The sequence below is a fragment of the Linepithema humile genome, chromosome 1 (genome assembly GCF_040581485.1).
Source record: "Linepithema humile isolate Giens D197 chromosome 1, Lhum_UNIL_v1.0, whole genome shotgun sequence".
Classification (NCBI taxonomy): Eukaryota; Metazoa; Arthropoda; class Insecta; order Hymenoptera; family Formicidae; genus Linepithema; species Linepithema humile.
The window spans coordinates 1,410,197-1,422,888 of NC_090128.1; the positions used below are offsets into that span (position 1 = coordinate 1,410,197).

The 12,692-nt window shown below is 32.9% G+C and overlaps 1 protein-coding gene across 14 annotated transcripts in view; it reads right to left on the minus strand.

Moving 5' to 3' along the window:
- ome (dipeptidyl peptidase 4 omega) overlaps window positions 1-12,692 on the minus strand; it is a 304,004-nt gene that overhangs the window by 73,849 nt on the left and 217,463 nt on the right. For all 14 annotated transcript variants that reach the window (XM_067348239.1, XM_067348241.1, XM_067348240.1 and 11 more), the window contains 2 exons: window positions 6,569-6,663; window positions 1,418-1,492 (listed from right to left, as the gene is read on the minus strand). In XM_067348239.1, coding sequence (XP_067204340.1) covers window positions 1,418-1,492; window positions 6,569-6,663 — 170 coding nt within the window. The remainder of the gene's footprint in view (window positions 1-1,417; window positions 1,493-6,568; window positions 6,664-12,692) is intronic.

Below are 12,692 nucleotides of genomic sequence, written 5' to 3' on the forward strand. Positions count from 1 at the left end.
ATAAAAAATGCTAGAAATAAGAGAATTTGCTAGTTTTGATCTTCACGCTGATAATATACGTTCGAAACATTTTATTTTAAACAAATTCTGCATATCGTCGGATTAAACAAACTTCGCACCACTTCGACTATTGCGCAGCCTGACCCTAATCTATTCGCGGCTTATCCGAAAGCATCCACTCGGAACGTAGGCGCATGGTCTCTGAGATCTCGACTCCAGGTCCTTATAATTACTAGTCTTTGGAAGTTTAAGTAATTTCCTACCGACATATAGTATCGCACCATCTGACGAACGATTTCTCGACGAACAAGAGAACAGGAGAGAGGAAACGAAACGTTTATCACAGTCATTCCATACGGAAATACGAATAACTTGCAAATAGTCTTCGCGTTATTGCGTTATTATACGCGTTCTTACTTAAAATTTAAGTTCTTTATCGTATGAAGATCTAAATTTCGAATTATTCCAACAAAAATGCAAATATTTAAAAAACGAATAACTGCGTTGTTTCTCAATATTTTTCACATTAGTTTATCGGATGCTACTTTACAAAATATAAAATACGTTTTTCTACAAAAAATTCGTATAACATAATCTAGAATTCAGATACTTTCATGGATTTATCTTATTTGCGTAATGTTAAGCATACACAGGAATTATATTATTTTTGTAATACAATATTTCCACATATTTTAAAATTTACATTCTAGATGTGGTTAATTCAGTTTTTAACAAAGATAATAAATGGAAATAACATAATTTAATATTCAGATTCTTATTAATACACGTGATAATATTAATGTTTCGCGTTAATGTTAGCTAGATTTTTTAAGTATTATTATTTAATACTATCTAGAAACACATGTGGCTATTAATATTTCTCATCCAATGCATAAAATATATATTTTAATTAAATTAGCTTATTTCATAAAAAGAATCAAAATATATAAACGCTTTTAAAATGTTTAAAAATGACAATAGATACACAATGTGTTTAAGACACTTATTGAATAAAATATAAATTAATTTACTATTAATTCGCAAAGAGAGAATCATTATAAAAGTTTCTTCGTTAACGTTAATATCAGAATTCATAGTCTATAGTTAAGTTTATTACGAGAACATCAGACATGCAAAGTCAGAAATTACCTACTCGTAAGGCTGAGTCGGGAACAATTACATTGCGCTGCTGTAATCCTCATTTGCATGCATATGTTTGCGAGGAAAGCTGCATCGTCAGCATAGCAATTATCACACTATCAGATTTAAAGCCGTAATTTTAATTAAGTAATATTTTACAGCCAATCAACGTATGTTCTGTCACACTTTTTTTTTCCTTTATTTAATGCCAACGCAAACGCCCGATTGGATGCTTTCAATTATATTAGTTAATCAAAAACGTAAAAGCAAGACTTACCTTCTGGTAGTTGAGAAAGAGCAACAGATACTTCTTATCGGCAGATAGTTGGTGATCAAAGCTCGATAGTAGTGCCTGGAAAATACAAAGTGCCAAATTATTAATAAACGAATATCACTACATTAGAATGATTCTACTTCAATCTTTTCGAATAAACAAAACTATTTTGCATATATATAATATATGGCATCTAAATCACTATCACTCTCAATCTATGGTCCAGCTGCCATACAAGTGAAAGATATCAATAATTAAGTGATCGATAAATAATACGTTCCTACAATTGCATGTTGCTTTAATCAGTGTTTCAACAAACATTTTGTACTCGTTATATACTTTTTTTAACAAATAAAATACACGATTGAAATAAACGTAGTGTTCGCGTTTTGCGTTTTCAAAACTGAGGCATATAAAACTTTCGGAAAAATACCAAAAACATAATAGATATAAAATTACAAAAAATATTATTCATTACAAAGCGGCAATTGGTAATATTTAAAAAATTTAATATGTTTGTTTGTTGGTTTTGATATCTTTGAGAAAAACACAGAAATGCAATTATTCTGCGTAAATTAATATAGTAAAATTTTTAATATTCAAAGTATTCAAACAAGCGCAATTATTAACTTTTAAAAGTAAATGGCATAAATGTTGATTGTTATTTCTACAAAATAATATCATGTGGAACAAAAACAAAAAATAGCGCGTAACTAGTTCCAATAAAAAAAAAGCCACACAGAATTTCAAAAATTTCGTGCTCGCGTGTCAAAGTGCAATAATCGCGGCGGTGAACGCGAAGTCGTGCTTTTCCGACACGGCGCAAATCACAGATAGAGCTTATCGCTTATTACGTTTATAAAACGAGTCGTTAACGAGGACGAACACAGAATGTAGTGCAAATGCGGGACGACCACATCGAAAGAGGCTTTATGCCACCGCGACGACCCGGAACCGTTTGTCGAAATCACGACGAGTAAATTACGATCACGTGCGCGCGCGACACGGGCCGCTGGGGTTGTTGAATGAGCTACTACGACGATCCTCTAATGGGATGACCATCGTTAAGCGGAGTCGCGAGTTTGAAACGAGACGGTCGTTCCGAGTTAGTTGGTGGATGATCGGAGTAGCGATCGTTCCAGTTAACCAAGCTATCGCGATCATAATATGGTGACTGGCGCGCCAACAATTGCCATTATTACTTTAATACGTCGAGTTTATTCGCATGATAGCGACTAACGGATCACGTCCCTATACGCTTTGATTTCACTGTTGCGTCTGTCACGGTGTCATATCATGCAATTATATTTTCCTATACTTGCGCATATTTATACGCAAATTAATAAATATAAATTTCAAGTCTCCAAAATATTTATTGATTTTTCAATATTATAAATTTTTAGGAAAGATACTTTTTTAATATTTCTATGACTAATTAAACTACTGAGATTGCACAAATAATTAATATTCTTTAAAAGAAAAAAAATGCTAATAAAATAAAAGATGTATTTCATAATTTTTTTTTTCAAAAAAATTGCATTAATAAAGTTTTTGTAGCAAATTTTGTTGAAGTGTTCCAATAAAAGAAATACGTTAATAAAACAAATTTTATTACATTTTAACTAGTACGTCAAAAGACACGTTTTAAAAACTGGACCAATCAAGTTGCTAATTAAGATCAACAGATATAGTGTATACCCAAATTATATTACAAAAGTATCTTTATTTTTATTCTATATGCCATTGGTGTAATTTAAAAACATAAAAAATTCATAAGTACATTGCTTAAAAAATAAATATATACATACTTTAAAATTGCCTTTATTGATACCCGATAGCCTTCCTGAGCCTCCTCTTCTCAATATGGGAGCACAATTTATTCGCGAAAATCCAATTAATTATTATTGAGCGACATTTATACGACACTCCCAACGAACGAGGATAATACTCGAATATCATTGCACGAATACGTTCGATACTTTGCAGAAAACAACGGAAAGAAAGAAGAGAGATCGGCATTGATCGGAAATTGATTAGTAATTAATTATAGAAATAGTTGAAATAATAGAAGTGGATGACGAGAACAACATGCCGACCATAAATATAAATACCATCGTGCGAATGATGACGAAGTAATAATACATGCCAAACTCGCTCCGATTCCGATTTGGAAGAAGCGAGAAATAGGAAACAACAATATGCGTGTAAGTACATAGCGCGCATGACGGAGGGAGAGAGAAGCGAGAACGAGCGAGAGAGAGAGGGGATACGAAGTACGCAGGCTAAGCACGGAACGATGAAAACAACTCCCACCAAACGCCGCAAGGCAAATTCGAACTCTTAGCATTAGAGCGTTTGTCAAAATCGAGTTTGAATTCAATTTCAATTCGATTAAAACTCGATCTTAATAAATATTCAATAAATGCTCTAATATTATTTATAAGAACATTACACGTTACAATTCGAGAAATGCTTTGAATGCTGCAAAGCGCGATTGCATAGTAATTTTCGAATGAAAAGAGTATAGGAAACGTATCGAAGTGGTTTAAGATTTCAATTAGCATAGCCGCAATGATTAACGCGCAAAAATTAATTACTAATTACGATCTCCCTTCTTTCCTTTCGCCGTTTCCTGCAGAGTATCGAACGTGTCGGTGCGATGATATCCGAGTATTATCTTGATATCGCGATAATAATTGATTGGATTTTCACAAGTGAATCGTGTTCCTTTACTGAGAAAAGAAGGAAACTTAGAAAGAGCATCGGGTGTGGACAGAACAACTTTAAAGTAAGTAATCATCTATTAAAACTTTACCCTTTTTTTAAAAAGAAAGGTAAAAAAATAAAAATAAAAAATTATAAAATTTTATCTTTACATTTACTGCCATTTTTATACAGATTGTATCTATTTTAATATATGTTTCTCGTTCATTGTCAATAAACTTTCAAAAATCAAGAGAAGAAGAATGATTGGACACAATATTGGCATGAGAACAAAGTGATATCGACACTTTTACTATGTTACGTGATAAAGTTATGATTTTATTAGCAACTTTCCGAACTAATTTTAAAGTATTCCATTGGAACAGCTTGACACGCATGTTACTCTTCAATATAAAATTCTTATACGAAATGTAATATTTCGAATAATCGGCATTGAAAATGTATCAGAAAATATTAAAAATACCGAATAATATTACAGAAGTAGTTGGATAAAATTCAGAAAAGAGTTTTTCATGTCGAGATAAAGCAAAAATCCTAATAAAGTCCTCAATGGATATTACAATACATTGTCCAACTGCATTCAAACACTAAATGTCTATGTCGAGTATGAATATAAATACGATAAAAAATTTTCTTCTTGCTTTCATGCAGAGAACTCCTGCAATTTGTCCAAGTGCTTTAGTAACATTCTACGTGTTGTTAATAACAGAGAGCGTTGAGAGTTTCAAAGACAGTCTTTCAGTGTCCGACGGTATATTTCAACAATTGCATCTGACGAGTCTAGTTGCTTCCGCTGTTTCGGTGCGAGTGTGTATTCTGAGTGAATGCTGCATGTAAGCGAAGCTACATGGATCATAAACTTCCTAATAACTTTTGGACTACCAACGAGAACGACGCCCCAATAAGATCATACGTTTCAACTGTAAGAAATGACCAGGCTGCACGTTCAAAACACTCTCAAAGATTTCGAGTAACACAGCAAATGGAGGACTTCATTTAACTCGGGAGAAGTAAAAGAGAGAGCGGAAGTCTGATGCTAAAAATAAAGTTTTTAAGCGTCGCGTCGGTTTCCCGTCGCAATTTCTCTCACCACTTCCTCGGACTGTTTAATTGAAAGTATCAGCTTACTTCGCCTCATAATTACGACTGCACCTGATGAGATAGATGAGATTTTAATTGGAAAAAAAGATCGCTTATTAAAGAAGCCGTTGTTAAATTTTAATAGTACGAAATGTCTGGTATCGAATAAATCTGTTTATGTCAGAAGAAGAAATGTTCAATAACAATGTTCGAAAACCTTTATTACTGTACTATAGAAATATCAAAAGTAATGCAAAATAATATATTATTATTCAGTAATCTTCTTTGAAGTATAATACATACATATTGAATATTTTTCAAAAACTGTAAACCATTACAAGAACATTTGCTAATAAACATTTTTTAATAAAAAACATTTTTATTAAGAATATGTAAAAAATATGTAAGATAAATAATTTGATTTAACGATCCGTAAATTCCGTAAATAAATCATTTGAGCTCTCAACCAAAGACATCTCGCAATGTTAAATTTCGAGGGGATAGGTATCGCATTACAAATGTCGTAATGAATCATTTTACAGCAGCATTCGGCCGGATACCTATGTATGCACGAACGAGGATCGTCGACGATAGATTGCACGCGTCAGAATGTGAAAGATAACGAGCAATTACCGTTCCGGCGATCTCTTCGGCGGCGGTGTTGCGGGAATAACGATGGATGCGCATCGTTGTGTAGCGTGTGCGTTACATTGCTTCCCGCATCGAGAAATAATTTCGGCCTCTCTCTTTCCGATTCTGCTCGCTACCGCTTTGGCATTCGATCCGCACGCGTGGCTTCCGCTTTTATATCTGTGTACGCTCGCGTATACGGGAAGCCGGGGCGGTTTAATTGATCGCGCAGATGAATTAAAACGGGAAAGAAAATGGGGAGGGAGGCAGAGTAGGGGACATGAATGAGAAATATAGTGCTTTCGTTGCACGGTATACTTCGGTCGTTATCTGCGGATTTCGGAAGTGAAACGCATCCATGCGACGCCAGGTTCGAGCAATTAATTCCTAACAACTATTCGGGGTTTCTGTTTAATTGCACACGTGTTAATGCGGTAATAATTGCGGGTACTTTTAAAGCGCATATATACGCGGATAAATCTTCGTATAAACTTTCCGTCCTTTAACCCAACATTTTCTAATTTTACCGGCTTTAATATTGTTACATTAATATTATTAGTAGAAATGTAATCGTGTGAGAATTGATAATTCAAAACTTCATATCACACATGGAACATGATTGCTACGAGCGTGTTTCTAAATTTCATACAAACTTTGATATCTTCTTGAAAACTTTGATATACTTATATGTAAAACGTATAGAAGTTTGGAAAGACTTACGGCATTGCTGGAGTCTAGCAGAATCCTGGATGCGGCCGAGCTGGCATTGTAGATCAACAAATTGCCTCTCTCATCCCGGTAGAGAATCTCGTCTCCTACAACAAGAAGATGCGAATGCGGAAATTAAATTCTGAGTCAATATATTTGTTTAATATCCTTATCTTACGTTTCACTGCGCAACTACATCGTAATATTTACGTTCACACGCTTAAAATCCTTTTTTTTCGTGTAAAATCTCATTTTTGTCGTACACACGTGAATTCTACAACCGTGCATAGATTCAGTCTCGCAAGATAATCATTCAATGCGGAAATTTATAAAAGAATTTATATTAAGAAACATTGAGATTCGTGAAACACATATAAAAATGTATACGCGACGTTATAAAGTTTATCACTCGCTTCTGCGTTTGTTTCGATACATTAAAAACATGATTAATTATCATTAAACCATGTTATAAAAACATGATTAAATTGCGCTATAAAATGTATTTATTTGTCGAGAAAAATTTCGAAAGATAAAACATCGTAATTATAAAACCGCCATTTTCATAAGATAGGTTTATAACAAATTAATTCATTGTGAAAATAACACAAGAAGAAAGAAAATTAATAATAATAAAAACACTTTAAAAATTTTTCTCAATTCTTTTTCCTTGTATAATTAAGAACACCGTTTTCTTTTAAACATTTTTCTAAAAATATTCTTTTCCCTTTTTAATGCAATTTCTGAAAAACACTGCGCCGTTCTGTCCTTTCTCTATTAGAGACTGTAAAAAAAATGTAACTTCCTTGGTAATGATGATTGATTAATTGCTTCCGCATGGTCGGGCCGCTTTTGTGCGCCGTTTCTGCGAGGAAAAGCGAGCGTGCAGTTTTCTTCGCGATGTAAGTTGAAGGAAGATACGAGTAAATTTCAAGAGAAGCCGTCCCTCTCGAAAATCGGTTTTCCCGAATCGACAGTTCGCTGTTTCATCAATCTTAACGGTATCCGGTAAAAATCCTTAGAATAAAAAGCGTTGAGTTGCGATAGACCGTGAGTAAGAAATATTTTTATCGTTGTCGAAAAGAATAGAGAGCGGAAGGGGAAAGAGACGAAAAGTACGCGAACTCCCGCAATGCGAACGTGTCAGAAATATTCGTTCGACATATTTTTTTTTTTCTTTATCAGCAGCATAAAACGTGAAAAATGAAGGTAAATGCGACACGGTGAGAGCGAGAGAAGTGAGAAAATAATTAAAAAATATCCTGTAATTGTCAAGTGCTCGTAATCAATAATGCATCAAGTCAGAGACGAAACCGGCGACGATTAATTATTCAGTAGTACTTAAGAAGTATGTCTGTTTGAATTAGGCAGACTGTGTTCTCTCAGAGAAAATTGCGAGCAAACTGAAGAACGATAAAGTACACAAATTTTATATGTATTTATACATCCAACAAAGTTTCTTTAAAGCCGAAAGAAAAAAACAAGCGAGGAAATAGTAAAAAAAAGTTTCGTTAAAAATAAATTCAAATGTGACAAGCAACAAGTAATAAATAATACAGCATTGTTTATAATTCCGTTTTGTTGCAAAAATTACGTAAATATTTAAAATTTTTACATTGTTTCACTCGCGCATAATATAATGATAAAGAGCTTATATACGCTTCACGCTCTTCCTTTCCTACAATTTTCACAATTATTCCACTTTTGTCTTTAAATGCGTGTGAAAAATACAATAATGTTACAAAAAGAACGCTTCTACCTTTCACAAAATACTAACGCATCCCTTTAATGCAAGGGGTCTGTGTGTTTGCGGTATAAACCTTGTTCCGCACGGTCGCTGGTTATTCGTTCGACCGACAAACAAGGGATGGCGTGTATTGCAGAACGAATTGCGCCTTCCAACGAGACACAGTGAGCTATTTCAACGTACGGCCCGTTAAATCGGAGAAGGTTCGCTTTTTCGACGGTAGAAATTTTCCGGCAATGTTGCGAGCTTTGATCCTTCGAAAAGGCTACTCGTTCGCGCTTCACAAACGTTTACTTTGCTCCGTTTTCAAGACAGTTCGCGCTTCTGTACGACGGATAAGCGGAGCAAACGAAAAGATTGTTCATCCATTTATTTTCTCACTTTTTATAAAAAATGGACATAAATATAAAACATAATAATAAAATATTGTTCTAACTGATAATAAAATTATTGAAAACATATTTTTATCATAAAAAATAATTAAAACATAGAGTAGTTAAATTGTATATAACAAACGTAAAAATTTATATTAAAATCACTGCTTAATGAAATATTCATCTTGTACTCAATAAATAATTTCTTTTTTTTATTAATGCTGATAGAACTTGAAAAATTACGCTTACCAGAGTTTGAAAGCGACTGTAATTATGTGGAAACGAAAGTTCAGAAACGGCAGAAAGCGCTTGATTCAATTGTTGGTGCGCACAAAGATGTGGCCACCTTGGGGAACTTTAAATGAAACTTTTCCTTATCCTCATATATCATTTATTCATTTTATATATAATGTCTCATTTAATCCAATTTCACGCAAAAATGGTGAAGGACTGATTTAAAAGGCCGGTTGAGAGCACATGTTCGACAATATGGCGCCATGAGAGTTAAAATACGATATTATGTATCAGAGGGAGATTAATTAACAAAGTTTCCCAACGCGGCGTGGATGCGTTTGAAGTTCGTTGCTTCTTTCGCGTCAGTAGAAGTTCCTATTACTTTTGTAATTATTTCATAATGTGACATAGATTTTTTAATATTAATTCTCAAATTGATTAATGCAAATTTCTTTAAGCCAATGTTGCTATTACGTCGATAAATAAACGCATAATAATTTACAAATAGAGATAACTGAATCTTTTTCTCAAAGCTTTAGAGAATTACTACACAAAGAAAATTTTATATCAAAAATTATTATGTACCACGAAGGAATTATAAAAGTTTTCACTGTGTATTTTTCACATAATGACTATAGTATTTAAACTTCTAATTTCTCTTATAGTTCGCGGCTACTGCTGTATGATAGTATTTTTTGATATTCCGCAGAGATATTTTAACAGAATCGTCTTACACATAAGCTTGTTTTATTTGCAAATAGTTAACGTTCAAAAAACGAAGTCATTAAAAGACATAGAAAGATAATAGAAAGACAGAATTAAAGGCAAAAGGAATATTTACGTAGTAAAAACAATTTCCTCTACAATGGTGGTGCAGTTACAATAACAAATAATAAATTGATTTGTTAAAGAAAATAAATCATAACTTCTTCAAAGGATAAAAATGTATTTCAATATAATAAACAATAAAACAATAAAACAATAAAACAATAAAATACTTAAATTATTATATCTTATCATAGCATGTCATTTCTCTTCAACTACTTCAAAATAAACAAAATAAATAATAAATGTACATCATTTTATATCATGCCATTTTAAACTAAGCTATACAATTCTAATTAATTGAATTCAACAGCTTTTAGTTTAGCAATATTCTAAACATTTTCTGAAGTACTGAGAAGATATTTTAAATTTTTAAAATTGTTATTTATATTACATACAATATTCCGTTCCTAATTGAAGAAATGCGAAACTCCAATATTTATAGATATTTATGTAAAAAATCCACACATATTTCTCATCGGCAATATTTACTTTAACTTTGCTACCAACGATTCTCTTCTGATAATTTTAATATGTCGAAAAAATTATTAATAAATTTTAAGCATTATTAAATTTAGTTAAATAATACATAACGCCCTATTTTAAATTTCTTGCGCACAGCAATCGCTTAAATAAAATTGCTTTGTTGATCAAGCAAAGGAATTAATGATAACAAATTGACAAGCATTGATCATGAAAATCTGCTGGAACATTATAAAGCCGTATCAAAATTATAAACGAATGTATTGCCTCATTGTATCAACGGCACATAGTGCATTTTCATAAATAATTTCATGTGAGTAAATTCCGTTGAAAATTTTTGCGATAATTGCAGCGTATCGATATTTTCCGGCTTAATAAACGGAATAATAGTAACTTTATATGGTGCTTTGTGTACATTTGCGAATGAGATATTTTTAATCAAATTTTACACTGTAATTCTTTTGAATTTGTAGATTAATAAACTGCATTAAATTCATTACGCAGTAATCACAAAATTTTTAAATAATTTAATTACGTTTTATAGGCTTAGAATTTATGATTTGTAAAATTCAGCCCAAAGTGTATTATAATAATTTTTTAATAAAGGTTTAAATAAATTCTTCCGTGAAACACAAAAAGAAGAAAAGTAAAGATATTTTCCGCTAAACTATGCAACTATGATAGATTGTTTTCCAGATTGTGCGTTATGTTACTTGTCTTCCAGATAAGACGATGGCGTGGAAAGTGATTTACATTTAGGTGAACATAACACCGGAGGGTTCGACCGATTTCTCATGGCGTTAACGAGACACCATCGTATCTCACGTGGGACACAACAAGATATTTGCTGTTATAGCGCGACATCGTCCGGATGGCTGGTACAGACCTGGTGTCTTCTGGGATTTCATAGCGACAGCAATGGACGAGGGGGACATGACATTTACGATTTACCGCTACCGACCGCATATATCTCGCAAGAAACAGGTTGAAACGAAAAATGCAAACAAAGCGTGAACTTTATAGGCCGGATTGGCCGCGGTCCCAGGAAATATCAAGTAGAAATATCGCGTGGAGTGGTTTAAGCTCGAGCGCTTTTTTAATAGACCCCGCGACATTTATTTCAATCAGCAGTCCGGGCTAGAATTCGGGCAAGTTCTTGACTAAATTTATATGCGTCATAAATAGTTAATAAAAATTAAATCTAATTTATTTAATACGAGTCAAATATGAGCGACCTTCCGCATTCCAAAACACTTTTGAAATGCATTATTAACAAAGTAAATTACAGATAATAATTAATAATAAATAAAAATTTATTTAAAAGCCAATATATTAATTGAATTACTTAAATCAAACAAGAATTATTTATTTATGCATTTAATAATGTCTCATGCATTTTTTAATCATATTATTATAATATTATAAAGTGTTCAAGATAGCTTTCATACTGGTGAATACTCGTTAATATTATAAATTGATGCAAAATTCAAGTGTTTCATCTACTTTATCTGAAGCTAAACAGTAATTATGAGAGATAAATAATTTTTTGATGGAATCCATCAGTAATTTCTACAAATGTAAATTAATGTATATAGCGGTTGCAATTAGGACTTCACCCTCGAGTAGACGGTGAATCATCATTAAAATCGGACGGTCATAAATAAATTTGTACGAAACAATGTTCATTTAATTAATATCCAGGGGCGAATTGTTTCTTTTAATGTCGCATCATTATGCGATGATTAATGACGCGTATTACTCCCACCGTCGATTAAACCAACAACAGACGGGAATAAATTTTACACCTAGCTTGCCGGGTCCCATTTGCGTCGACGGCCTATTTCCCGCGTTTACATATATGTATATTGTCGAAATATGTTTTGTAACGACACGTGTGCACGCGCGTGCACGGCCGCATGTACGTCCGACCGGTTGGCGCGTAAAATCTGGCACGGCTGAGATGAAAATGGATATCCATGAAAATATAGCTACCATACGTTCGTTGCCGCACAAGTGGACCGCCGTATGTGTCATTTACACTGCCATTTCAGAGGCATGCGATCATTAAAACGTCACATCGCATTCACAATGCGATTTCTTGCGACATTGTAAGGCTCACGAAAATGTAAGGCTTAACAAAAATATAAACTTTTTATTTTAAACTAGAACTGTTAAAAGATAGGTTTTAGAATTAAGCATGCGACAAAATAATTAAAACTTGGATAATTGTGAAAGAGAATATTTACTCTCTCTTTCTTATAAATATAGTCATATAACTCCAATTTTTATCTAAAATTATATCGCTATCTATACTCTAATTATTTGAATTAATAATCAAAGAGATATCCAATAGCTCGCTATGTCATAAAAAACCACATTTATAGGCACTAAAGAAAAAATGCACCGCTAATATAAAACTCTTAGTGGCCAAACTCTTAAGTGGCACGCGATTCGTGTGACTTTGCGAAACTACTTT